The sequence below is a fragment of the Muscardinus avellanarius genome, assembly GCF_963383645.1.
Source record: "Muscardinus avellanarius genome assembly, chromosome: 12".
Taxonomy (NCBI): domain Eukaryota; kingdom Metazoa; phylum Chordata; class Mammalia; order Rodentia; family Gliridae; genus Muscardinus; species Muscardinus avellanarius.
Genome location: NC_137798.1, coordinates 79,576,211 through 79,603,186, shown reverse-complemented (window position 1 = coordinate 79,603,186; position 26,976 = coordinate 79,576,211). Strand labels below are relative to the sequence as shown.

Genomic DNA, 26,976 nt, shown 5'->3' with positions numbered 1-26,976 from the left:
GCCTCGCTAAGTTGCTGAGGCTGGCCGCAAACCTATAATCCTCCGCTCTCAGCCTCCCAAGTACTGGGATTACAGATGTAATGGTCGGCTCCTGTATTTCCTTGACATATCCTCATCCTTGTGGTTTTTGTTTTTGAGTGCTTCCTTTTTTCCCCTGGCTATACAAAATGCTCTGTGCTCCTCTTGCACATTTCCTTCCTCAGTGCTAGGAGCTGTTAATTCTCAAGGGCTCCTGGTTACTTTTATTGGAGTGCGCTGTTAGACACCAAGATCCAATTTGACAATAATGCTAAGACATCTTTTCTTGGTGCTTCCCCCTCATTCTACCATATACACTTAGAGAAACGAGTGGCCAAAAGTAGTCCCAATTTCTTGCAACTTTGGAAAACAGCTTGGATTATGTTAGTGGCAAGAATGGACTAGAACGGGGAGGAAAGTGGTGGTAGTGAGGGCCAGGCAAAGAGCCAGGACATGGAATTTGTATAGTCAGGCCATGCATCATCACAGAGGGTCACTAAGGCACCCATTTGAACGATCTATTGTATCTCTAGCAAGGCCATCGTTAAAAATAACAAGGACCTTCGTGATAAATTATTTCTCATGTTAATTCTAGGAAAATTGTCCCTGAGACAAATTTGTGAACTTTCATCAGAAAACAACTGATAATGTAACTCAGTTTGTTTCTGTTTTAGTCTTTTTTTTTTTTTTTTTTTTTTTTGGTGGTACTGGGGGTGGAACCCAGAGGCTTTCTACCTCCAGGCTATACTCCCAGACCTTTTTTTTCTTTTCTTTTCTTTTTTTTTTTTTTGGTGGTACTGGGGTTCCTGGAAGCCCTTTTACCTCCGGGCTACACTCCCAGACCTATTTTTACATTTTTATTTGGAAACAGGGTCTCCTAAGTCAGCGCGCAGCTGGCATCGAACCTGCGCGATCCTCCTGTCTCTGCCTCCCAAGCGCGGGGATTACAAGTGTGCGCCACCACACCCGGCTGACATATATATATATATATATATATATATATATATATATATATATATATATATATATATATATATATATATATAATTTTATTTGGAAACAGGGTCTCACTAAGTTGCTGAAAGCCTCACTAAGTAGCCAAGGCTGGCTTTGAACCCATGCGATCCTCCTGACTCGCCTCCCAAGCGTGGGGATTGCAAGCGTGGCCACCACGCCGGCTTCTGTTTTAGTCTTTTAATCTTAGCTTCCAGAAAGCTTAGAATCCAATTTATTGTACAGAAGTCACTTGTTCAGACCCTTGAAACACCTCTGTTTGTTTCTTCCTTCAGGTGAACTCTGTTTTTTCCTAATTGCTTTACTAGTGTAAGCTACTTCAAAAGGTAGGCCCGGTATAGTCTTGAATATTTGGTAAGGAATAAAGCCAACTATTGGAGTAGGGCCTGCTAAGAACCTGTTTCTAACCACTGCTTAGAATGTTTCAAGAAAATCTAATTCTAAGTGAGTTATTTTCCCAGTGACCTGTCTTCTCACTTATTTCACAGTTTCAGTGTGAGTGTTCACATATTCTTAATATCAGCTACTTACTCTGCATATACAATTAACACTTTTCCCCCTACTTTTTAAGTTGTGAACTTTGATTTTCTTTTCTTTAGAAAGTGTCATATAGAAATAAGTTTTTATAGCCAGGCATGGTGGCGCACACTTGTAATTCCAGCATTTGGGAGGCTGAGACGGGAGGATCATGGTTCGCAGACAGCCTCAGCTACTTAGTGAGGCCCTCTGCAAATCAGTGAGACCCAGTTTCAAAATAAAGAATAAAAAATATGGCAGGGGGTGTAGCTCGGAGGTCGAATGCCCCTGGGTTCCATCCCCAGACCCGCAAAAAATAAATAAATAAATAAATACAAGTTTTTATTACTTCCCATTCCTTGATGTCATATGGGCAAATTTTATAACTTGATACTGCCTTTGTTCAATTAAAGAACTTTATGAAGCCAAGCATGCCTATAATCCTAGTACTTGGGAGACTGAGACAGAAGGATCACAGGTTCAAGATCAGTCTCAGAAACTTAGCAAGACCCTGCCGGGCATGGTGGCGCAGGCTTGTGATCCCCGCACTTGGGAGGTGGAGATAGGAGGATCGCGCAGGTTCGAAGCCAGCCGTGCTGGTTTAAGAGACCCTGTTTCCAAATTTAAAAAGTATAAAAATAGGTCTGGGAGTGTAGCCTGGAGGTAGAAGTGCTTCCAGGAACCCCAGTACCACCAAAAAAAAGAAACTTAGCAAGACTCTACTTCAAAATAAAAAGGGCTGGGGGCCAGGGCTCAGATGTAGAATGCTCTTGGGTTTGATCCCTAGTACCAAAAATTACTCTTAAGTATTTTTATTGTTAAAAGAGTTATCAAAGGTGAAAGTGGCATTGTTTAGCATAGTTCTTTAATAAATTTTAAGAGGAAAAAATAAAAACTCTGTATTCTTAAGAAACCAGATGATCTTTCAAAGTGATCTGTAATCAGAACATTTTAACTAAAGGAAATTAAAAACCATCATTTCAGCCTTTTAGATGTTGTCAGCTCTGGTTAGTCATTGTGTTTGGCCCAGTTTTTTATTCCCTAATTTTAGCTACCTGCTGGATTACATAATGATGTTGGGGTTAGGGGTTGTGCTTTTTTCCCATAAGACTTTGCTCCTAAATAACTGCAAAGTTATATGAACTAGATAGGAAATCTAGTGATTTTTAGAAAAATCTTAGGATCCATTAGAATGCCCCAGATGAGTTGTCCATGTGAGTTAGCCTGTGCTGGAAATTCAGTTGTCAGTTACCTGCCTGGATAAATACCCTCTGATAGTCAGCTGAAGGTTATAGGGAATACAGAAATTTGCAGGCCCTGAGGGAGCTGTGAGCATTATCACACACTTCTGGGAGGTAAATTTCATGACGATTAAAAGCTGCAGTGGTGGGTCGGTCTTTTGCCTTCAGCCTCAATTAATTCAGTTAAGTCTTTGCCCTGAAATGAATATATCACTAATAATTTTTCAGATGTCACATAACAGGCAAAACAAATGCTGCTTTCATGAGTGCAGTTCTTCAGTACACTATAGAAGAGGACAATTTAAACTTTACTCCTTCTGAGTATCAGTAGGAGATGTAGATGTTTCTGGAGTCTTAGAAAAGCATGGCATTCTTTCTAAATCATTTTGCAAAGCATTCTATAAGGGCTTTTTTTATTTAAATGTGGAGCTGGATAATCAAATCTAGGGCCCTTTGCATGCTAAGCACACATTTTACCGCTAAGCTACATTTTCATTCCAAGGATTTTTACCAATGCCCTAAGAAGAGTTTTACAATCTGTACTTAAGCCACTTTTTTTTTTTTTTGGTGGTACTAGGGGTGGAACCCAGAGGCTTTCTACCTCCGGGCTATACTCCCAGACCTTTTTTATATTTTATTTGGAAACAGGGTCTCACTAAGTTGCTGAAAGCCTCACTAAGTAGCTGAGGCTGGCTTCGAACCTGTGCGATCCTCCTGTCTCAGCCTCCCAAGCACAGGGATTACAAACCTGCGCCACCACGCCCGGCTTTAAGCCACTTTCTGATCCAGAGATGCGCCTCTCTGGATCTCAACCAAATTTTTAGCAGGCATTGGTGGCCCATGCTTGTAAACCCAGTACTTGGGAGGCTGAGACAGGAGGATCACAGGTTTTTTGCCATCTTTAGCAACTTGTAAGGCCCTGTACAAGTTAGTGAGATCCTGTTTCAAATTAAAGAATTAAAAAAAAAAAAATCAGGCTGGGGATGAAGCTTAGAGGTAGAATACCCTGGATTCAGTTCTCAGTACCACAAAAAAAAATTTTTTTGAAGGACACTTTTAATACCTTAGAAAAATAAAGAGATCATAATCTATTCTTCCAGGAAACACCGTGGTTGGGCAGATGTGTGCCAAACCTTGTTAAATTAAGTTGTTTGTCCTAGGATGATGCCCTGGTGTCTTTCCTTGCTGACTATGGAGATAATAAAATCTGTGATGACTATTTAGTGCTATAATCTTGATGTTTATACCCTGCTGTCCTCTACTGGTTTCACCTACATTTAAACTATTTTTTTATTTTTTTATTTTTTTTCTTCTTTTTTCTTTTTTCTTTTTCTTTTTTTTTTTTTTTTTTTTTTTTTTTTTTGCAGTACTGGCAGTGGAACCCAGGGTCATTCGACCTCCAAGCTATACCTCTAGCCCCATTATTTATTCTTTATTATTGAAACAGGGTCTTAGGAGTTGCAAAGGGCCTCGCTAAGTAGCCGAGGCTGTCCACAACCGTGATCCTCCTGTCTCAACTTCCCAAATGCTGGGATTACAAGCGTGTACCCCCATGCCTGGTGATGTTTAAACATTTTAGCAACCTGTAATTCACCTTCTCCCTTAGGATTAAGCTAGTGCAATGAACAGATGTAGAAATGTATTTAATCCAAATGGGTCTTGAGTTCTAGATTGTCTGCAGCTTCATTCATAGGGGCCAAATTCAAATTAGGGTTTTCATATCAACTTGGAAAGTAAAACTCTGCTATTCTTGCAGTCTTCCCTTTTGAACTTCCTCTTGTTCTGAAGAGTTGCCTTTTTGGGGCGTAGAGTGGGGAAGTGTCAGGGTGGAGAACTGATTCCAAAGGAGGAATGGCATGACATCGGTAACTCCGCAGTGCTTTGGGATTTTATTAGTTCCCTGACTTTTTGCCATTGTGTGTAGCCAGGGTTCTCAAGCAGTACTTTTTTAATGCTTTTTCTCTTAGTTCATTAGTCAGAGAAAGTATTTCATAAACAAGAAGCCTTTCTGAGTCTTCAGGGCTGAATTTCACCTTACAGATTGTGTCGCTCTTGCTGACTTCAAGGTCTTTCCCTCATGGCTGCCTGCTTATCTCTCTGAGGCGGAGAAAGCACCCTGAACAGTGCTGTCCAACTTTAAAAGGACTTTTGGCTCTCTGATTTGCACCAAACCAAAGAACCTAAAGATTTTGTTAGTCTTTCTTGGCGTCTGTGTATTCCTGTATTCCAGCCAAGCCTTCATATTTGCCGTCTCGAGAGTCATCTTTCAGGACTCAGTTTATATCTCACTCCCTCCTATATTACCAGAGGCACTGTAATCCTCTAGGGGTGTGCGTGTGTGCGTGTGTGTGTGTGTGTGTGTGTGTTATTGGAGATTGAACTCAGGGACATTCTACCTCTGACCTACACTCCCAGCCCTTTTTATTTTTTGTTTTGAAACAGTCTTGCTAGGTTGCTAAGGGTCTTGCTGAGTTGCTGAGGCTGACTTCAAACCTGCTATCCTCCTGTCTCAGCCTCCCAAGTACTAGGGTTACAGGCCTGTACCACCATGCTCAGCTTAGTAGTAGCCTTTACATTGCAGTGAAAGCTGTCTCTTTTTCTTTTTTCAGCTTCATTTTGATATAATTGATAAATAGATGTTGTATATATTCAAAGTATACAATGTGATGATTTTATTTGCATTGTGAAGTGACTACCACAGTTGACTTAGTTAGTATAATCCATCACTCACACAAAAGACCAAGAGAGCCGGGCGTAGTGGCACAGGTTTGTACTCCCAGTATTTGTGATACTGAGACAGGAGGATCATGGTACTTAGACAGCCTTAGCTACTTAGTGAGGCCCTTTGCAGCTCATACCCTATTTTAAAAATTAAAAAGACTAAAAAATAGGGCTAGGGGTGTAGCTCAGAGGTAGAATGCCCCCCCAGGCTTCCATCCCCAGTACTGCAAAAAAAAAAAAAAAAAAATAGAAAGAAACATGACAGGGCGCCTGTCATCCCTAACCATCAGGGAGATGCCAGGCATGGTGGCACATGCCTGTAATCCCAGTACTTAGGCTGGGCAGGAAGATCACCGATTCTAGGCTAGCCCTAGAAATTTCGGTAGATCTTCAGTGACTTAGGGAGATCCTGTTTCAAAATTAAAATTAAAAAATAAAAATGAAGCCAGGCCTGGTGGCACATACTTGTAATCCCAGCATTTGGGAGGCTGAGACCAGAGGATCGCGGTTCGCAGAAAGCCTCAGCTACTTAGTGAGGCTCTCCACAACTCAGTGACATCCTGTTTCAAAATAAAAAATAAAAAATCAGACTGGGGGGGGGGGGCTCAGCAGTAGAATGCCCCTGGGTTCCATCCTCAATACTGCAAAAAATTTTTTAAAAGGGGGGGATGCAAATTAAAACCAAAATGAAGCTATATCTTTTATTCTTCTCATTCAGGCTCTTAAGCTCTTTTTTTCTTTTTCTTTTTTTTTTTCCTTTTCTTTTTTTTTCCTTTTTTTTTTTTTTGTGGTGGTACTGGGGTTCCTGGAAACCCTTCTATCTCCGGGTTACCCTCCCAGACCTATTGTATATTTTATTTGGAAACAAGGGTCTCTTACACCAGCTCGGCTGGCTTCAAACCTGTGCTATCCTCCTGTTTCTGCCTCCCAAGCGCGGGGATTACAAGCGTGCGCCACCACGCCTGGCTCTTTTTTCCTTATAAGAGTGTGTGTGTGTGTGTGTGTGTGTGTGTGTGTGTGTGTGTGTTTACTGGGAATGGAACCCAGGAGCATTGTACCCCCCAAGCTACTACCCCCAGCCCTATTTTTTTAGTCTGTTAATTTTTGAAACAAGGTCTCACTGAGTTGTGACAGCCCTCGCTAAGTAGCTTGCTGTCCGGAACCCGCAATCCTTCCTAGTCTTGGCCTCCCAAAGCTGGGATTACAAATGTGCACCACCATGCCTGGCTCTTAAACTCTTTTAAGACTGAAACTGTCTTACTCTTATGCCAGATCTTGGTGTCTTCAGGGCTTAACATTGATGAATTATGCTGATAGCAGAAAACACTGTACTAATATTAGCTGCTGTTATTACAGAATTTAGAAGATGTGTCACAAAATCTTTTTCATTAACACATCCTTTCAAATTTAGTCGTGATCATCTTTAATTATTATGGATTTTTCCAAAATGAAATGACTTTTTCTTATGGTAGTAGAAGTAGAAGCCAGTGCCATTCTACTTCTAAACTATATCCCCAGCCCTTTTTATTTTTTTATTTTGAAACAGGGTCATGCTAAGTTGCTGAGAGCCTCACTGAGTTACTGCCCACTATCTTCAGACCTGCAATCCTCCTGTCTCGGCCTCCTGAGTATTGGAACTATGGGCATGTGCAGCCTGCCCGGCATGAAATAGCTTTATTATTTTTGACCACTTCGTGGAAATTTGAAAGAAAATGTAAAAGTTTAGTCAGGTACGGTGGTACATGCCTGTTATCCCAATATGGAGAGGACGAGACAGGAGGATTGCAGGTTGAGGCTAGTGTGCAGTAACTTAGCAGTAATAGGGCTGGGGATGTAGCTCAGATGTAGAATGCCCCTGGGTTCAGTACTCCATACAATCAATCCCTTAATGGAAAGAAAATATTAAAATAATAAGGGGAAATCTCACCGCTCAGAATTAACTACTGTTAAAAAGTGCTTTTAGCCGGGCGTGGTGGTGCACGCTTGTAATCCCCGCACTTGGGAGGCAGAGACAGGAGGATCGCGCCGGTTCGGAGCCAGCCTTGCTGGCTTAAGAGACCCTGTTTCCAAATAAAAAAATATTAAAAAAAAATAGGTCTGGGAGTGTAGCCCGGAGGTAGAAGGGCTTCCCTCAACCCTAGTACCACCCAAAACAAAAACAAACAAACAAAAAAAAGTGCTTTTAGCCGGGTATGGTAGCACACACTTGTAATCCCAGTACTTGGCTGAGACAGGAGGATTACACGGGTTCTAAGCCAGTCTCAGCTACTTAGTGAGGCTCTCAGCAAATTAATGAGACCCTGTTTCCAAATAAAATATAAAATAGATCTGGGAGTGTAGCCCAGAGGTAGAAAGCCCCTGGGTTCCACCCCCAGTACCCTTCACACACACACAAAAAGAGGTGCTTATAGGGCTGGAGATGGAGCTCAGTGGTAGAGCACTTGCCCAGTATATGAGAGATACTAGATTCAATCCCAAGCACCACACACACACAAATCAGACAATAGGGCTGGAGATGCAGCTCAATGGAAGAGGATTTGCCAGGCAAGTGTGAGGCCTTAGCACCTCAAAAAATAAATAAAATTTAAATTTAAAATTTAAAAATAAGTAAAAATTAAATAAAAAATTAAAACCCAGGCTTGGTATAAGCTTATAATCCCAGCATTCAGGAGACTGAGACAGAAGGATCACGGTTCGTGGACAGCCTCAGCTACTTAGTGAGGCCCTTTGCAACTCAGTGAGATGCTGTTTCAAAATAAAGAATAAAAAATAAGGTGGGGTGTATCTCAGAGGTAGAATGTCCCTGGGTTCCATCCCTGGCACCACACACCAAAAAAATAAATTGAAAAATTAAAAAATTTAGGTGCTTTTAAGTATATAAGCCTAAATGTGTGCTGCTTCTTTTTTTTTTTCTGTTTACCATTTCACCTATGAAAGAATACTGCTTAATAAAAAGCCTTAGCTCATCTGTTTAATATAATGAAGCCACAGCGGGCATGGTGGTGCACACCCGTAATCCTGGTATTTGGGCGGCTGAGAGAGGAGGACCCAGGCTCAAGGCCAGCTTGAGCAGCTGAGGGAGACCCTCAGCAACTCAGCAAGAGGTTGTTTCAGAATCGTCCTCGGCCGTAATCCAGCAGGAGGGTCACTGCTGTGCACAGCCTCCTCTACTTAGTGAGGCCCTTGGCAACTCAGTGAGACCCCGTCTCAAAAATAAAGAGTAGGCCGGGCGTGGTGACACACTTGTAATCCCTGCGCTTGGGAGGCAGAGACAGGAGGATCACAGGTTTGAAGCCAGCCTTGCAGGCTTAAGAGACCCTGTTTCCAAATAAAATATAAAATAGGTCTGGGAGTGTAGCCTGGAGATAGAAGGGTTCCATCCCCAGTACCGCCAAAAATAAGTAAAGAATAAAAAATAGGACTGGAGGTGTACCTCGGGTAGAATGCCCTTGGGTTCCATCCTCAGTACTGCAAAAAAAAAGTCATCATCATAATCATAGGGCTGTGGACTATAGCTCAGAGGTATAATGTCCCTGGGTTCAGTCTCCAGTACCACCAAAGAATAATAGAATAATAATAGTAATAATAATAAAGCCATTACTTTTGTGTTTCACATTGCAAAATGGCTTCCTGTCCTAGATGATAAAATGTTCCTTTTGCTAAAGATAGCCATGTCTTAGCATGTAATCCAAATTACCATGCCATATCTTTGCTTTTTTATTTTCTTTCTTTCTTTCTTGTAGTACTGAGCATCACATCCAGGGATACTTTGCCTCTGAGCTAGGTGGTCCTTTTTACTTTTTATTTCGAGATAGGGTTTCACTAAGTTGCCAAAGTAGGCCTTGAATTTATATTTCCCCTGCTTCGGTCTCCCAAGCACTGTGATTATACTTGTGTACCACTTTCCCAGCCTTCATACTCTTGTTTTCTATGTAAGTTCACTCAGTAATATATGTCCCTTCATTTGTGCTTGTATACCATTCTTTAGTAATAGAGCAGTTTAGATTTGGAGACTAGCTGGACATATTGGCACAGGCTTATAATCCCAGTACTTGGAAAGCTGAGACAGGAGGATCACAGGTTCAAGGCCAGCCTCAGCAACTTAGTAAAACTCTTAGCAATTTAGCAAGACAGTTCCCAAATAAGAAATAAAATAGGGCTCGGGTATAGCTTGGAGGTAGAATGCCTCTGAGTGAAATCCCTAGCACCCCAACGTGTGTGTGTGTGTGTGTGTGTGTGTGTGTGTGTGTGTTAAATAAATGGTAAGGAAGGATGTAGCTCAGAGGTAGAATGCCTCTGGGGTCAATCCCCAGTACCACACACACACACATACAAATAAAAAGATATCCTATAGTGGTAATAGATTTTTATTCTTTATTTTGAAACAGGGTCTCACTAAGTTACAAAGGACCTCACTAGGTAGTTGAGGCTGACTGAGAACCTGCAATCCTCCTGTCTCAGCCTCTGAAGTACTGGGTTTACAAGCATGTGCCACCATGCCTGGCAAATGAATGAAATTTACTATTTTGGAGTTTCATGTTCTAATCCCATTCCTGTCTTTGGAGATTATTGGAACATATTCATCATACTGAGAGCGATTGACTGTCTTTTATAGATAATGTGTCCATCTCTCCAGTTTTTGTTACTACGCTTCCTGAGTGTTCTTTGATGCCTTTTTTGACTTACTTTTTTGTTTTAGATTACAGATTCTGCCGGCCATATTTTGTACTCCAAGGAGGATGCAAGCAAGGGGAAATTTGCCTTTACCACTGAAGATTATGATATGTTTGAAGTGTGTTTTGAGAGCAAGGGTAAGTAAGAGTATTTCCCTTGGATTACGTATCTTCTCCAATTCTGTAGTGCCCCTGCTTTAGTCAGCACTTGATTTCTAGACATCCTGCTTTTCATTCATTTGCATACAGAGACCTGATACCTTGTAACCCTTGGAGCATCTTTTAAAAGATTGCCTAACCAGGTGTGGTGGCACACCCTTGTAATCCCAGTGCTTGGGAGGCTGAGACAGGAGGATTGCACAGGTTCGAAGCCAGCCTCAGCTACTTAGTGAGGCTCTCAGCAACCTAGTGAGACACTGTTTCCAAGTAAAGTATAAAATAGGTCTGGGAGTATAGCCCGGAGGTAGAAAAGCCCCTGGGTTCCACATTCAGTACCACATAAATAAATAAATAAATAAATAAATAAATAAATAAATAAATGCCTAGGTGAAGTAAAAGATTGGTAAAGTAGAACACAAAGAATTTTTAGAACAATGAAAATACTCTGATTCTGTAATAGTGGATACATGTCCTTATACATTGATCCCAGCATCATCTTTCTAATATACACCAAGAGGGAACCTACTGTGAACTATGGGCTTTGGATGACAATGATGTGTGGTTTGTCTAACAGACATACCATGTTAGTAGATGATGTTGATAATGGAGAGGACTCTGCATGTGTAAGAGGAAATAAGAACTCTCTATACCGTGCTCTCAATTTTGCTGTGAACTTAAACTGCTCTAACAAAATAAAGTAGAAGGAAGGGAAAGGGGAAAGAAAAGAGGAAGAAAGAAAGATTATGTATATGCCAGGCAAATGCAGAGAGAGATTTACAGGAAAGATCTTTTTTTACAAAGGAGACTTTAAGACCATGATGTCAGCTAAGTGAATAAGCCAGCTGTTCTTTGCAAGAGTAGTCTGTACTCAAACCAGCCAGAAGTCTGTGGTTTTGTGGTTTCACTTGGGCATGAAAAATGTTAATACTGTGCTGTGACAAATAAGGGAGATAGTCTGAAGACTGGTACTTGGGCTTGAAAAATGCTAATACTGTACTGTAACATATAAGGAGATAGTCCAAAGACTGGCAGAAAGAGAATATCTGATCATTTGGACCAGGTGAGGATAGCAGCTACTTGGGGTTCACAGTATTTTAAGTGAGGAAAGGAAGGAAAATTTTTTGTAATACCTCTCCAGTGGATACTATCCTAATCAGGATTACACACCAGCTTTGAAAGAAGTGACTACTGTGGGTACCATGTCTTGTTCCGTTCTGTTTGGAGACATGTTGTTTTAATGCTCAGAGGCATGTATGGTTTGTATTATTAGTCTGTTCTTAAGCTGCCTATGTAGTCTTATTTCTCTTGCTTTCAAATTCACTAGTCTATCCAAAAGAATTTTTTTTAATTTATTTTTTTGTGGTATTGGGGATAGAACTCAGGGGCCTTCTGCCTCTGGGCTATACCCCCAACCTATTTTCTATTTTATTTGGAAACAGGGTCTCACTAAGTTGCTGAGAGCCTCACTAAGTAGCTGAGGCTGGCTTCAAACCTTCGTGATCCTCCTGTCTCAGCCTCCCAAGTACTGGGATTACAAGCGTGCGCCACCAGGCCCAGCTCAAAAGGAATTCTTTACTGTCTTTTAAACATGCCGTACTCATGTCCATCTGACCTTTGCCCGTGCCTTGTCCTCTGTCTAGAGTATTTTTCGTAAGCCTTGCTGCAGGGGCTCCCTCCTTCGAGCAGTCAGTTCACAGCTCATCTCTTCCTTTCTCTTACCTTTGCTCCACAGCTGAGATTATCTGAGCCAGTTGTTTTGGCTTAAATTTTTATAATGCTTTGCATTTTCACCATAGATATTAAGTGTATGTCTGTCTTAGATCCTCACTGAATTGTTTAAAGGCAGAGATGAGAGCCGGGGATGGTGGTGCAGGCTTGTAACAGGAGGATCGCAGGTTTGCAGCCAGCCTGAGCAACTTGTGAGACCCTCTGCAACTTAGTGAGATCCTTTCAAAATAATAAAATAGGGCTGGGGGTATAGCTTGGAGATAGAATGCCTCTGGGTTCAATCCTCAATACCACAAAAATAAATAAACGAAGGCAGATACTATACCTTTTCTTTTTTTTTTTTTTTTCCTTTTTCTTTCTTTCTTTTTTTTTTTTTTTTTTGGTGTGTGTGTGTGTGTGTGTGTGTGTGTGTTACTGGGGATGGAACCCAGGGGCATTCTACCTCCAAGCTACACCCCAACCCTATTTTTTTCATTCTTTATTTTGAAACAGGGTCTCACTGAGGTGCAGAGAGCCTCACTAAGTAGCTGAGGCTGGCCACAAACCATGATCTTCCTGTCTTAGCTTCCCAAATGCTGGGATTACAAATGTGTGCTGCCACATCCAGCTTGAGACTATACCTTTTATCTTATTTATTTATTTATTTATTTATTTATTATTTATTTATTTATTGGTGGTACTGGGTATGCAACCCAGGGGCCTTCTACCTCTGGGCTACACTCCCAGACCTATTTTATATTTTATTTGGAAACAGGGTCTCTTAAGCCAGCTGAGGCTGGCTTCAAACCTGTGTGATCCTCCTGTCTCAGCCTCCCAAGCGCAGGGATTACAAGCATGCGCCACCACGCCCGGCTGAAACTATACCTTTTAAAAGTCACCAGTATCGGGCAGCAGAGGATCCAATACCATTCTCTATGGCGTATAGTCTTAAGGACCTTAGTGCTTAAGTGGCATTATATTTCCCCAAACTGATAATTTTATACAGACGGTTTTTAATTTTATAGATTAGGTGAAATCCAAGGAATTGGAGCTGAATTGGTGGTTTGAGTCTTTCCCTTCCTCTATTTAATGATTTAAAGTGATAATGATGATGATGATTTTCTCCTTCTGCTGGGGATTGAACCCAGGGGTACTCTTTAGTTCTACCCCTAGACCTTTTTATTTTTTATTTTCAGGAAAGATCTCACTAAATTGCTCAGGCTAGCCTCAAGTTTGTGATCTTACCTCAGCCTTCGGAGTAGCTGGGATTACAGGCATGCACCATCATCACCGTCATATCATTCATAGAATTCTTTTTTTTTTTGGTACTAGGAATTGAGCCCAGGTGCATTCTACCTCTGAGCTACCTACCTGGCTCTTTTTATTATTTGTTTTGAAACAGGGTCTCATTAGGTTGCTGAGAGTCTCATTACCTTGCTGAGGCTGGCCACAAACCTGCAATCCTCCTGTCTTAGCCTCCCAAGAACTGGGATCATGCTGAATCAAGTTAATTTTTCTAATAGGACTGTTGTATAATTGATCCTATTGTCCTAAATAGACAATTTATTTTAAGAAGCATCCCTGAGAATTGTACAACTCATTTAAGAGCTTATTCGAAATAGTTCTATAACATTTTATTCATCTACTAAAATAAGAATGATTGAACTAAAGTAGAATACTGGATAAACCCCATGATCTGTTCAACACTCAGGCTTGTGTTAAGTAAATCCACACTTAATAAATACTTAATAATCCTAATTGAGTGTGGCTTCTCAAAATTTAATGGGGCATTCTTTTCAGATATGGAAATGTACGGTTTCAGCCTCAAATGATGCCTCTTCCCCATTGGTCTGTTTTACAGGGTGGTGGCATTTGAGTTTTACTTCCCAGTCCAGTAAGCCAGTGTTCTGTTTTTACTCTGTTCTATCCCTCTGTAGTACCAGTTGCAATATTTTGTGTCCTGCCTGCTCACAGATACTTGCCAGCAGCGTGTTCTCTCTGTGCTTTCTGGCACCCCACACAGATACAGGCTTTGTCTGGAATATTTGTGATTTTAGCCAGAGCCAAGAATTTTCTGCAGCTGAGTAGGGGGAGGAGTGGTGGCTGTTTCCCTCTATTGAGGGAATAAGGGTTAGGGAGAGTGGGCGGGTGATTTCCCGGAATCTTAAATATTCTGCACAATGGATCTTTTGATTTCTTCTCAGGAACAGGGCGGATACCTGACCAACTCGTGATTCTAGACATGAAGCATGGAGTGGAGGCGAAAAATTACGAAGAGGTATGTGCTGCTGTGACAGCTGTGACAGCCGTGACAGCCGGCGGAGGCAGCAGCGTGCAGTGCTGGCGGTCCTGTGACCTCATCAGGCCCACGGGCTGTTTTGCCCAGAATACTGTTGTTTTCTCAGCAGTCATGTGATAACCAGCTCTGATCTTATTGATACAAAAAGTTGAATTAACAGCCTTAAATAGTAATTCTGGCCCTGCTATCAGCCAAAGGGCTGGACCAACTGTCCCATACAGATTTCAGTGTGATAAAGCACTTGATCATATGCCATGAGCCCTCTTTAGGCACAAACCAGACATGTATAGTAGTAAATTTTTAATTTTTTTTTTTTTTTTTTTTTTTTGCAGTACACAGGGTGGAACCCAGGGGCATTCTACCTCCGAGTGACACCCCCAGCCCTATTTTTTTATTCTTTATTTTGAAACAGGGTCTCACTCAGTTGCAAAGGGCCTCACTAAGTAGCTGAGGCTGTCTGCAAACCGTGATCCTCCGGTCTCAGCCTCCCACATGCTGGGATTACAAGCGTCCGCCACCATGCCTGCTCAGTAGTAATTTTTTAAAGCTTGACTTCAGTTATGTGTTAATGTCCAAGTTAAAACTTATTTGTTTTTAATTCCCAAGACTTCTTTTAGGACTGACAGCGAGGAGTATATCTACAGCATAGATTCAGTATTGTTTAGTCTTGAACAACTGTACTGTCTTTGAGAATCAACAATAGTGAAAAAATAGTTTTTTAGTTAAAATAATTGCAGACTTTAAGGAAGAAGGCAGTATGGAAGAAAAAACTGCGAAGTCTAGGGCTAGAGATAATGACTACACCTTTTGTGCTGACAGGAAGTATTAAAGAGTAATAAAAACTGATATTTAGCCAGGTGTGGTAGCCCGCATTTGTAATCTCAGTACTTGGGAGGCTGAGACAGGAGGATTGCAGGTTCAGGGTCAGTCTCAGCAATTTTTCACCTATTTCAGAGACTTCTGGGTCTGTTTCAAAATAAAGAATAAGCCAGGTACTTGGGAAGCTCAGACAGGAGGATCACAGGTTTAGGGTCAGCCTCGGCAATTTAATGTGGCCCTCAACAGCTTAATGAGACCCTGTTTAAAAATAAAAATTAAGGCCAGACATGGTGGCGCATGCTTTTAATCCCATCACTTGAGAGGCAGAAACTGGAGGATCGTACAGGTTCAAAGCCAGCCTCAGCTACTTAATGAGGCTCTCAGCAACTTAGTGAGACCCTGTTTCCAAATAAAATATAAGTCTGAGATATAGCCTGGAGGAAGAAAGGCCCCTGGGTTCCACCTCCAGTACCACAAACACACACAAAATAATATAAAATAAAAAGAAATTAAAAATAGGTATAGGGAAGTACCTCCAAGGTGTAGAATGCCCCTGGGGTTCAATCCCCAGCACCAAAAAACAAACAATAAATCAAATAACACAAGAGGCAAGGATTATAGCTTGGAGGTAGAATGCCCCTGGGTTCCATTTCTAATACCCCACCAAAAAACTGTTACCTTTGGAAAACCACTAGAACTATTTATGACTAGAGAATTATGTTTGCAGAAAGATAAAACTTTTTTTTTTTTAACCCAGCCAAACAGTACCTGTGGGCATAAAGAAGAAGGTGGGGCACAGGAAATGTAAATAGCTTTTTAGAATGTAAACTAATAAATGAACAAAAGTTGTTTTAGGGTATTTAGGAGAATTTTATTAGAAGGGTGAAGCAGGACAAGTTGCTCTGTCTTTGGTCAGGACTTTGGAAAGGGACTATTCTAAAAATGGAAGATTAACTGATTATTATTATTATTATTATTATTTATTTGTGTGTGTGTGGTACTAAGGGTGGAAAACCGAGGCTTTCTACCTCTGGTCTATACTCCCAGACCTATTTTTTTATTATTATTTTTTTATTTTTTGGAAACAGGGTCTCACTAAGTTGCTGAGAGCCTCACTAAGTAGCTGAGGCTGGCTTCGAACCTGTGCGATCCTCCTGTCTCAGCCTCCCAAGCACTGGGATTACAAACGTGCTCCACCACGCCCGGCTCGTATATGATTATTTCTGCAACGGGAAGCAGTAGTATATCAATTGCAGCTCTTTGAGCCTTTTTCCTTGTTCAGTGTCCAACACAGCTGGGCGGGATGGTACAGGCCTATAATCCCAGTAGTTGGGAAGCGGAGACAGGTTCAAGGCCAGCCTCAGCAATTTAGCCTGACTCTCTGCAACATGTGAAACTCTGATTCAAAAATTTAAAAAGAGCTGGGGGTGTAACTCAGAGATGGAATGCCCCTGGGTTCAATTCTTGTACCAAAAAAACAAAAAAAAAAACAACAAAAAAACAAGTGTCCAACATTTCTGCAGGCAGTTATTTGGAGGCAGTACATAGGAGCAAGTGATAGAGTAATGAATGGAAGACAATCTCCATGGAGACTTTGACTTGCTTTTCTCCAGGGTAGTTTAAGTCAAAAATTAAAAAAAAAGAGAGACTATTTGAATTTATTTATTTATTTATTTATTTATTTATTTATTTATTTATTTTGCGGGTCTGGGGATGGAACCCAGGGGCATTCGACCTCCGAGCCACACCCCCTGCCCTATTTTTTATTCTTTATTTTGAAACAGGGTCTCACTAAGTTGCAGAGGGCCTCACTAAGTAGCTGAGGCTGCCCGTGAACCATGATCCTCCGGTCTTGGCCTTCCAAATGCTGAGATTACAAGCATGCGCCACCACGCCTGGCTTTATTTGATGAATTTAGGAGTAAATTTTGAAACTTTCATGATTCAGAAGAATCTTAATTATATTTAAATAAAATAATGTATATTCAAGTGCTGTTGTGAGATATAAAACACTAAGAAAAATGTTGTAGGTTAACATGAGGTGCAAGAATATGTAGAGTGGTTTTAATTTTGTGGTGACTGCATTTACAACCATGAGTCATTCTTCAATACCTATGTGAATTTTACCTATTGTAACTTTATTCTTCAACTGGTAGCTATCATTAAGAGATACTTATTGCCAGGCCTGGTGGCACACGCTTGTAATCCCCGCACTTGAGAGGTGGAGACAGGAGGATCGCACAGGTTCAAAGCTAGCTGAGCTGGCTTAAGAGACCCTGTTTCCAAATTAAAATATAAAGATAGGTCTGGGAGTGTAGCCCAGAGGTAGAAGGGCTTCCAGGAACCCCAGTACCACCAAAGAGAGAGAGAGAGAGACAGACAGACAGACAGAGACAGAGACTTATTAAGTAACAGAGTACCTTATGCCCTATCAGACTCAAGACCTAGCTTGTTCCCCTTGAGAACATTTGACATTGTGTCTTTACATAAAAAGTAAAGTGGACACCACTGCCATTCACACTTTAGAACCCCTATACCTCCTGGGATTTCCATTATCATTTGGCTTTATTAACTCTGGGAAAGGGATTTTATCTTTTCTGACCTTCTGCGTAACCCGAGAGGGGAATCCCTCCCAAAAGGAAACCACATCACTTCCTTTGCCTGCTTCCTGCTTTGGATGTTGGCACATCCCAAGTCTTTCTTTACGCACATGATTACAACATAGTTCTCAGGTTCTGCTTCACCCTCCCCCCCAACGTTACTCCTCCCCACTACTTTCCTCATGAGCCCTTCCTCCAGCTCCCAAACAGGACCAGACTGAGGCAGAGGAAGAGCTATTTCCTCAGTCTGTGGCCTGGCTCCCCCTGAACCTTGCTTAGAAATAGCTAATAATGCCTACAACATGAATATGCATAATCGAAGCACTTTGTTCCCTGGTTAATTGCCAGGGAGCACTGAGCATATTTATAGTGTTTTAGGCGTTTACTTTTTGGCTCTTAAAATAATGGAAAGCCTTTAAAGGATTTGGATCCTTCAGTGTCAGTATGAAGATTCAGGAAGAGAGCACTTTTTTTCACCCAATTCTGGGGATGGAACCCTAGAGCCTCATATATTCTAGACAAGCCCTCTACTACTGAGCTAAGTACACAGCCCTTTTTATTTTGAGACAAGATCTTGTTAAGTTGTCATGGCTGTTAATTTTCTTCACATTAAACACATCTCTCTCTCATATATATAGAATTATAATAATTTTGAAATCCCATGTGGTTCTATAAAATTCAATAGTAAGAGCCAGGCATGGTGGCGCACGCTTGTAATCCCAGTGCTTGGGAGGCTGAGACAGAGGATCACACAGGTTCAAAGCCAGGCTCAGATACTTAGTGAGGCTCTGAGTAACTCAGTGAGACCCGTTTCCAAATAAAATATAAAATAGGTCTGGGAGTATAGCCCGGAGGTAGAAAAGCCCCTGGGTTCCACCCCAGTACCACCAAAAATAAATAAATAAATAAATAAATAAATAAATAAATAAATAAATAAAGTTGTCAAAAACAAGGCCTACTTTAAGAGATACCAAGTGAAATTTAGAAGACAACGAGAGGACAAAACTGATTCTTACGCTCGGAAACTCTTGGTGATCCAGGACAAAAATAAGTACAATACACCCATATACAGGATGATGTAACCAACAGAGATAGATTGTGTGTGCCCACATAGAAGGGGATATGATAATCTGCGCAGCATAGGCGCATGAACTACCAAAATACGGTGCAGGATACTGCGCTGGCCTGCAGCTTCTCAACAGGTTTGGCATGGACGAGGTCTTTGAAGGCCAAGTAGAAGTGGTGGAGATGAATACAATGTGGAAAGCACTGACGGTCAGCCTGGTGCCTTCACCTGCTATTTGGATGCAGGCCTCGCCAGAACTACAACTGACAAGAAAGTTTTTGGGGCCCTGAAGGGAGCTGTGGATGGAGCCTTATCTATCTCTCATGGTACCAAACGATTCCCTGGTTATGATTCTAAAAGCAAGGTATTCAGTGCTGAAGTACATCAGAAGCACATCATGGGTCAGAACGCTGCAGATTATACACGCTATCTAATGGAAGAGGATGAAGATGGTTACAAGAAACAGTTTTCTCAGTACATGAAGAACATTACTCCAGACATGGAGATGTATAAGAAAGTTCATTCTGCTATACGAGAGAACCCAGAGGATCATACAGGTTTGAAGCCAGGCTCAGCTACTTAGTGAGGCTCTCAGCAACTTAGTGAGACCTGTTTCCAAATAAAATATAGAATAGGTCTGGGAGTATAGCCTGTAGGTAGAAAGCCCCTGGGTTCCACCCGAAGTACCACAAAAAAAAAAAAAAAAAAAAGGTAGTAAAACAGTGTCTTAGTTAAGCAGAGTCCCACACTATTTAAAATGTTATGAAAGATATAGTTAATTCATTTGTAATTGCTATGTAAACACAATATAAATATAAAATATTTTGAAGTCAGAATGTTTTCCATATTGTGTAGAAGCATAAAGTCTTTTTTTTTTTTTTTTTTTTGGTGGTACTGGGGTTCCTGGAAGCCCTTCTACCTCGGGGCTACACTCCCAGACCTATTTTTACATTTTCATTTTGGAAACAGGGTCTCCTAAGCCAGCGCGCGGCTGGCTTCGAACCTGCGTGATCCTCCTGTCTCTGCCTCCCAAGCGCGGGGATTACAAGCGTGCGCCACCACGCCCGGCGAAGCATAAAGTCTTATAGCTTGAGTTCTTAAAAGAGAAAGCATACTTATACCCATAGAACAAAACACTTTTGATTCTCCATGTTGTATTTTAAGGACTTCTGACTACTAATTATCTTGCTTTTGCCCTTCGAGAAGGAGGGTCTCTCAGGTTCATTAAGTGAATCAAGGCATTTCTTTTTACTTTGTACCCTGTAGTAGCTGTTTTCAAGGACTTATTGTCAGACTATGTAGTTGGGGGAATGAAATCAGTGTCCCATAAAGAAGGAACTATTTGATATATCCTCTTAACTCCTGGGTGGTGTGTGTGTGTGTGTGTGTGTGTGTGTGTGTGTGTGTGTGTGTGTGTGTCCCTTCTTGCTGTGGATATCAGCATTTGCAACATGAATAAAGTTCCCTTTTCCCTTTTGGGGGCTCTATTAAACTTATCATTTGTTATCAACAAATCACCGGCTCACAGTGCCCTGGTCTTTAGCCACAGCTGAAGGCTTTCCAAACATCCCTCGCCCTCTCCTCCTCCATATGAATTCTTCTCAGGGAACTCTACTTCCATAGACTAGGTCTAGAATCCCTTTCTTGATGTAAGTTAAAGAACATGAGTTAAGGCACCTGACACATATTTCCTCAGTTCAGGACATTTTAGCTCTTTTCTCCTACCCATTTTGGAAACTACCAAATGGCCAAGACTGATAAATAGGGTCTTTCTAAATGTTATTCCCTGAGGTTGGCAGTATTATCTAGACTTATTTTGGTACCCTCTTGACTATTTGAACTCCCATGAAGAGGCCTATGCTCCCCAGCCCCAGGTGCAAGTAGATTGTCTCATCTTACTTGATTGTGTTGACCAGTTGGTCTTCACATTTCTTGCTGTGTCTTTGGAGTTTGTGGGGGCTGTGGCAGGGGAGGGGGACACAGAGGTAGCAAACTAATTTGACCTAATGTGGCTTGCCACAAGAATCTTCTCTTGTGAGTCTTTTTGCTCCACTAAGGAAAAGGATCCAGAGATTTTCTAGAAGCTGAATTCACATCTATGTCTCAGGAAGCTTTTTTTTTTTTTTTTTCTGAGAGTTCACACATTCCTTGGTACAGTTACATATAACTCTGAGCTCTTTAGATTCAAGTCATCATCATAGTGGCAATTTTGGATATGGTTTAGGAAGAGTTTGATTTACTGATATTTCTGAGGTGTTACTGATATACAGGGAAGGGCTTTATAACTTTGTTTTTCTAAGTGCTACCTCCTACTACACGTGAGAGTGGTAGATGCTGTGGTGGGGAAGGCTTTCTCCCAGGCCATGGGCATCGTGAAAATGAATGATGAGTGTAAACAGACACAGAGCACTCACAATACATGGGGAGCACTCGCATCAATAGGACAGTTATGAGTGTTTACTATGTGTTTAGTATTTATGAACTGTAAATTATTGAAATTTCCTTTAGTTCGGGGATAAACTGTATAAGGGGAAAGGTAAAAATCAAAACAGCTTGTAAATATGACAAATGTATGATTGGTAATCACATGGCACAATCTAAGTGCTTTTAGGGCATCAGGGATGAGGGAGTCAGTGTGGACAGAAGTGGGTGAAGGAGCCTTCGTTGTTAAAGCCTGAAATATAGATAGGACTTGAGCATAGTGAACATGTATGTTTGTGTTCTGTGATCATATTTTACGACAGAGCTCTGTAGTTTTGATGCTAAATAAATGCATTGGTGACCCGGATAAGGAGTTGTTAAATCATCGTGCTGTTATTCTTCGCCACCCAAAGGGCTGAGCAATTGTATGGAATCTCTAGTTCCCTCATTTGTAAAATATGGGGCACATTGTAAGATAAAGTCCTGAATATTTTAGCTCTAGCAACCTCTGGTTATTCAACAGCTACATGCAACATACAGGGGAGTGCCACCCTCTAGTGGAGAGCTTGAGGTACACGTTGTCATATGGCCCACCTTTGTCAAGCTGTTTGCAAAACTTACTGGTACTTCTAGTCATGGGAAAGAGAAGTAGGCTGTAGAAGAATATTGGCCTGCATTCATGGAACAAGTACAGTTGGGTGTTCGTATAAGTACTTTGAGCATTAAATCAAATATTTAGAGCCAGGCATAGTGGTGCATGCCTTGTGATCCCAGTACTTGCAAGGATGAGACAAGAGGATCACAGATTCATAGTCAGCCTCAGCTACTTAGGCTGAAACTCTACTGAGGCAGAGGATTGCTGAAGCCCTGGACCAATCAGGCAGTTTAATAGGACCTCATCTCTTTAAAAAATTTTAATAATAAGCCAGCATGGTGGCACACACTTGTAAACCCAGTACTTGGGAGGCTGAGACAGAAGGATCACAGGTTCGTGGACAGCCTCAGCTACTTAGGCCCTCTGCAACTTAGTGAGACCCTGTTTCAAAATAAAGAATAAAAAGTCGAGCATGGTGGCACACGCTTGTAATCCCTGAGCTTGGGAGGCTGAGACAGGAGGATCGCACAGGTTCAAAGCCAGCCTCAGCTACTTAGTTAGGCTCTCGGCAATTTAGTGAGACCCTGTTTCCAAATAAAATATAAAATAGGTCTGGGAGTATAGCCCAGAGGCAGAAAGCCTCTGGGTTCCACCTCCCAGTACCACAAAAAAGAAAGAAAAAGGAAGGAAGGAAGGGAGGGAGGGAGGGAAAGAGAGAGAAGGAAAGGAAGGAAGGAAGGAAGGAAATAGGGCTGAGCGTGTAGCTTGGAGGTAGAATGCCTCTGGGTTCTATCCTCAGTACTGGAAATAACTAAATTAATAAATGTCATAAGCTAATACTAACAAGAAAAACCAGGATAGTGAGATCTTTGTTAATGTTATAAATGCCTCTGTTAGGTAGTCTTTAATAACTGATTTTATTTTACTTGCACTGGGAATTGAACCCTGTGATATCCTCACTGTGCTACATCCTCAGTTTGTTCTTTTTGTTTGTTTGTTTTAATTTTGAGATGGAAATTCACTAAGTTACCAAGGCTGACCTTGAAGTTGCAATCTCCTTGCCTCAGCCTCCCCAGGAACTGGGATTACAGGCATGCACTACCTGCCGTGCTTGGTCCTTAGTGCAGGGTTGTTGTTGTTGTTGTTGTTGTTGTTTTGGGGTTTTTTTGGGGGGTGGTACTGGATGGAACCCAGGGGCTTTTCTACCTCCGGGCTATATTCTCAGACCTATTTTATACTTTATTTGGAAACAGGGTCTCACTAAGTTGCTAAGAGCCTCATTCAATATCTGAGACTGGCTTCGAACCTGTGCGATCCTCCTGTCTCAGCCTCCCAAGTGATTACAAGTGTGCGCCACCACGCCCGGCCTCTTAGTGCAGTTTTTCAAGTAATATAGGATTCATCATAGCTCTAAAGTCTAATATAGCCCTTAAAGTTGTGACATTAATAGGAGCAAATCATGGGTTGGGGATATAACTCAGAGCACTTGCTTACCATGTACCAAGGTCCTATATTTGATCCTCAGCATTGCAAAAAATAATAATCTAATTTTGTATTTTGAATTATTAACTTAATGTTCTAGTAATATATAAATACACACTTCCCCATTCCTAAGGGAGTTCAGTGAGTTTTTATTTAAAACATGTTTGACATAATATGGTTTTCACACTTATGCTAATAATATTGTCAATTTCCTAGGCATGAATGGAAGGGCAAAGTAAAATGTTTTATTAAAGTCAGAAATCTAGGGAAAAGAGTATATCTTACTTTATTATAGTACTTAAAAGGAGGTTTTATTCAAAATTAAGTATTGAAAAAAGTCTGAGATGGAAAGATATAAATTGTCTATAGGAAAAGAAGCCAGGCATGGTGACGCATGCTTGTAATCCCAGTATTTGGGAGGCTGAGACAGGAGGATCGAGGTTTGCAGCCAGCCTCAGCTACTTAGGCCCTTTGTAACTCAGTGACCCTGTTTCAAAGTAAAGAATAAAAAATAGGGGCCAGGTGTGATGGTGCACACTTGTAATCCCAGCATTCAGGAGGTGGAGACTGGAGGATCGCGGTAATGGACAGCCTCAGCTACTTAGCGAGGCCCTTCTCAACTCAGACCCTGTTTCAAAAAATATAAAGACTAAAAAATAGGACCAGGGGTGTAGCTCAGAGGTTAGAATATCTCTGAGTTGTATCCCCAGTACCGGGGGAAAAAAAAAGTAGGGCTAGGGGGTATAGCTTGGAGGTAGAATGCCCCTGGGTTCCATCCCCAGAACTGCAAAAAAAAGAAAAATGTCTTCCAATTTTTGAAATATGTTAAGATGATCGACAGCAATGATTTAAACTTGATAACCTTCTAAGAAGACTCCTGTTGCTTTTATGTTAATGATCAGAGCAGTTTTCAGGGAGTGGGTTCCTAATTCCTTTCTTTTCCAGATTGCAAAAGTAGAGAAGCTCAAACCATTGGAGGTGGAGCTGCGACGCCTGGAAGACCTTTCGGAATCTATTGTTAATGATTTTGCCTACATGAAGAAGCGAGAGGAGGAGATGCGTGACACCAATGGTGAGAGGAAGGCAGTTCTTAGTTCTCAGTAAATGAGCCCGTAAGGAGACAAATCCCCAGACATTAAATCTGGTGTACCCTTGTCTTAGCTCTGCAAAAGTGGGTATATGGAAGGAAAATTGCTTGCTTCAGTGCTGTTACTGCTAAAGGTAAATCATTAGGTTTGCAGTAGAATGGAATTTCCTTTTGTGATATGCAATTGACCATATTCTCAGTTAACTTAATAGTGTATCAAATTGATAGTACTCATCTTTATAATTTTTAATACTTATAAATAGGATAATTTTTTTTAATTATCTAAAATTCTACTCTTAGACCTAGGAACAGAGTGAAGTTAATGTCTTTTCCCATGTCCACTGTTTAGCCAGCTGAGGAGGCTCAGTTAATTACATTTATAATGCTTTTGTTTTTTAGAGTCAACAAACACTCGGGTTCTGTACTTCAGCATCTTTTCAATGTTTTGCCTCATTGGACTAGCCACCTGGCAGGTCTTCTACCTACGTCGCTTCTTCAAGGCCAAGAAGTTGATTGAGTAATGAGGTTCAATCTCCTCCCCCTTGTATCTCAGCCAGCAGAACATCGCTGGGACGCACCTGGCCTAAGGCATCCTATCAACAGCACCATGAAGGCACTTTGGAGCTTTCTTGCCAGAACTTTTATTATTATGTTGTGGGAGCACATGGGGTACCACCTACACCCAACAAGTCAATGAGGGACTTATTTTTAACTTGGTATGATTTGGACTATTTTTGCAACAATAGGACTATTATTAGGGTCACCTATGACAAAAAAAAAATAGGGGTTACCTAGATAATGCCAAAGCCAGCATTTGTCCTGGGTTTCCTCATGTGATCTCTTTGAACCATGTCTGCTTTCTTTCTCCACTTGTTCACTTTTTACTGTAGTTCTTTTACAATTTATGACCATGTTGAACTTGTCACATGCTGATTGTCTTCTTTGAGTTTCCTTCTGAAAACACCCTAAACTTTCTTTAGGCCCTTCCAAGAAATGTTTACATAGCTTCTGGTGATATCCTTTCATGAGTCCCTTAAAAGGGTCATGGATGTGACACCTTATAAAAATGAGCTTTGAAATATAAATTCTTAAAGAAAATCTCATTTTAGACAATTAAAATGTTTGTGCTCAACTCCTTGAACTTTTTTCTTTTCGTGTATGTGTATTTAGTTTCATGCAGTTTTATCATGTGTATAGATTCATATGACCACCATCACAATATCCAGTACAGTTCCATCACACAATCCCTTTTACAGCCACAGCTACCTCCCTATACCCCTTGAACCAGTCATTGGCTACCACTAATCTGTTTAGCTCACTGTCTATAATTTCTTATTTTAAAAATGTTATGTAAATAACATTTTAAATCATATAGAATATAACCTTTTGAGACTGACTTTTTCAACTCATCATAATTCCCAGGAAATCTATCCAAGTTGTTGCATGTATCAGTAGTTTGTTTCTTTTTATTGCTGAGTAATATTTAATTGTTATGAATGTACCACTCAGTTTGTTTAACCATTCACCCTCTGAAGGAAATAGGGGTTGTTTTTAGTTTAAGGCCCTTACTGATAAAGCTTCTGTGGATATTCATGTATCCTGAATGAATATTATATGGATATTCAGGGGGGTTTTGTTTTTGTTTTTTCAGTACTGGGGATTGTGCCTCCGAGCTATACCCCCAGCCCTATAGTTTAGTCTTTTTTTTTTTTTTTAAGTTTTGAAACAGGGTCTCACTAAGTTGCGAAGGGCCTTGCCACATAGCTGAGGCTGTCCATGAACCGTGATCCTCCGGTCTCAGCTTCCCGAATACTGGGATTACACGCATTGTAATATTCAGGTTTTTATGCAAACATAAATTTTCATATCTCTCTCTGAGTAAAAGCCCAAAAGAGCAATTGCTGGGTAGTATGGTAAGTACATTTAGTTTTGTAAAAATCTTCCCTACTCTTTTTCTAGAGTGGCTATCCCATTTCACATTTCCACCCACAATGTGTAAACTGATCAGTTTCTCCACATCCTCAACACCTAGATTTAGCCATCTGAATAGGTATGTGCAATGCCTCATTAGAGTTTTAGTTTGCATTTCCCAATAGCTAATGTTTGAATACCTTTTCATTTTCTTATTTGAGATCTGTACATCCTCTCCAGTGAAGTCTCTTTATGTCTTTTACTCTCATTGGATCATTTGTTCTTTTTACTGTTGAGTTTGAGAGTTTTTAATTTATCCTAGATACAATATCTCTATCGAATATGTGGTTGCTTGAATTATTAATGTAACTTCTACCGAGGAAAGTAAGTAAATTTACCAACTTTTCTTGTATGGCCAATAACTGACTTAATTTCTGTCTTTCTGTGCTCTTTTCTAGAGAATTGGGGCATATGGGCTATAAGATAGACATATAGAATGGACATGGAGAAAAAATACTTGAAAATACATGTTGTGAAAACAAAGCCAAGAATCATTTGTGGGAGTAAGAAGTGCCGAAAGGTCAATATTAAGTAAAAAAGAGAAAATGTGGGCTGGGGGCTGGCTCATGGGTAGAAGACTCACCTAGC

At 40.9% G+C, this 26,976-nt stretch overlaps 1 protein-coding gene and 1 pseudogene across 2 annotated transcripts in view; both read left to right on the top strand.

Moving 5' to 3' along the window:
- The window catches only part of TMED10 (transmembrane p24 trafficking protein 10), a gene marked incomplete at its 3' end in the record, with an annotated part of 36,410 nt that extends 11,472 nt beyond the window's left edge, over nucleotides 1-24,938 (top strand). The window contains exons 2-5 of the mRNA XM_080707802.1: nucleotides 10,210-10,321; nucleotides 14,254-14,327; nucleotides 24,276-24,402; nucleotides 24,817-24,938. Of these exons, the coding sequence (XP_080563928.1) occupies nucleotides 10,210-10,321; nucleotides 14,254-14,327; nucleotides 24,276-24,402; nucleotides 24,817-24,938 (435 nt within the window). The remainder of the gene's footprint in view (nucleotides 1-10,209; nucleotides 10,322-14,253; nucleotides 14,328-24,275; nucleotides 24,403-24,816) is intronic.
- On the top strand, nucleotides 18,702-21,285 carry LOC308271519 (large ribosomal subunit protein uL18-like; annotated as a pseudogene). Its single transcript has 3 exons — nucleotides 18,702-19,389; nucleotides 20,684-20,817; nucleotides 21,133-21,285. The product of its transcript is annotated as a large ribosomal subunit protein uL18-like (transcript).
- Nucleotides 24,939-26,976: the final 2,038 nt, after the last annotated feature.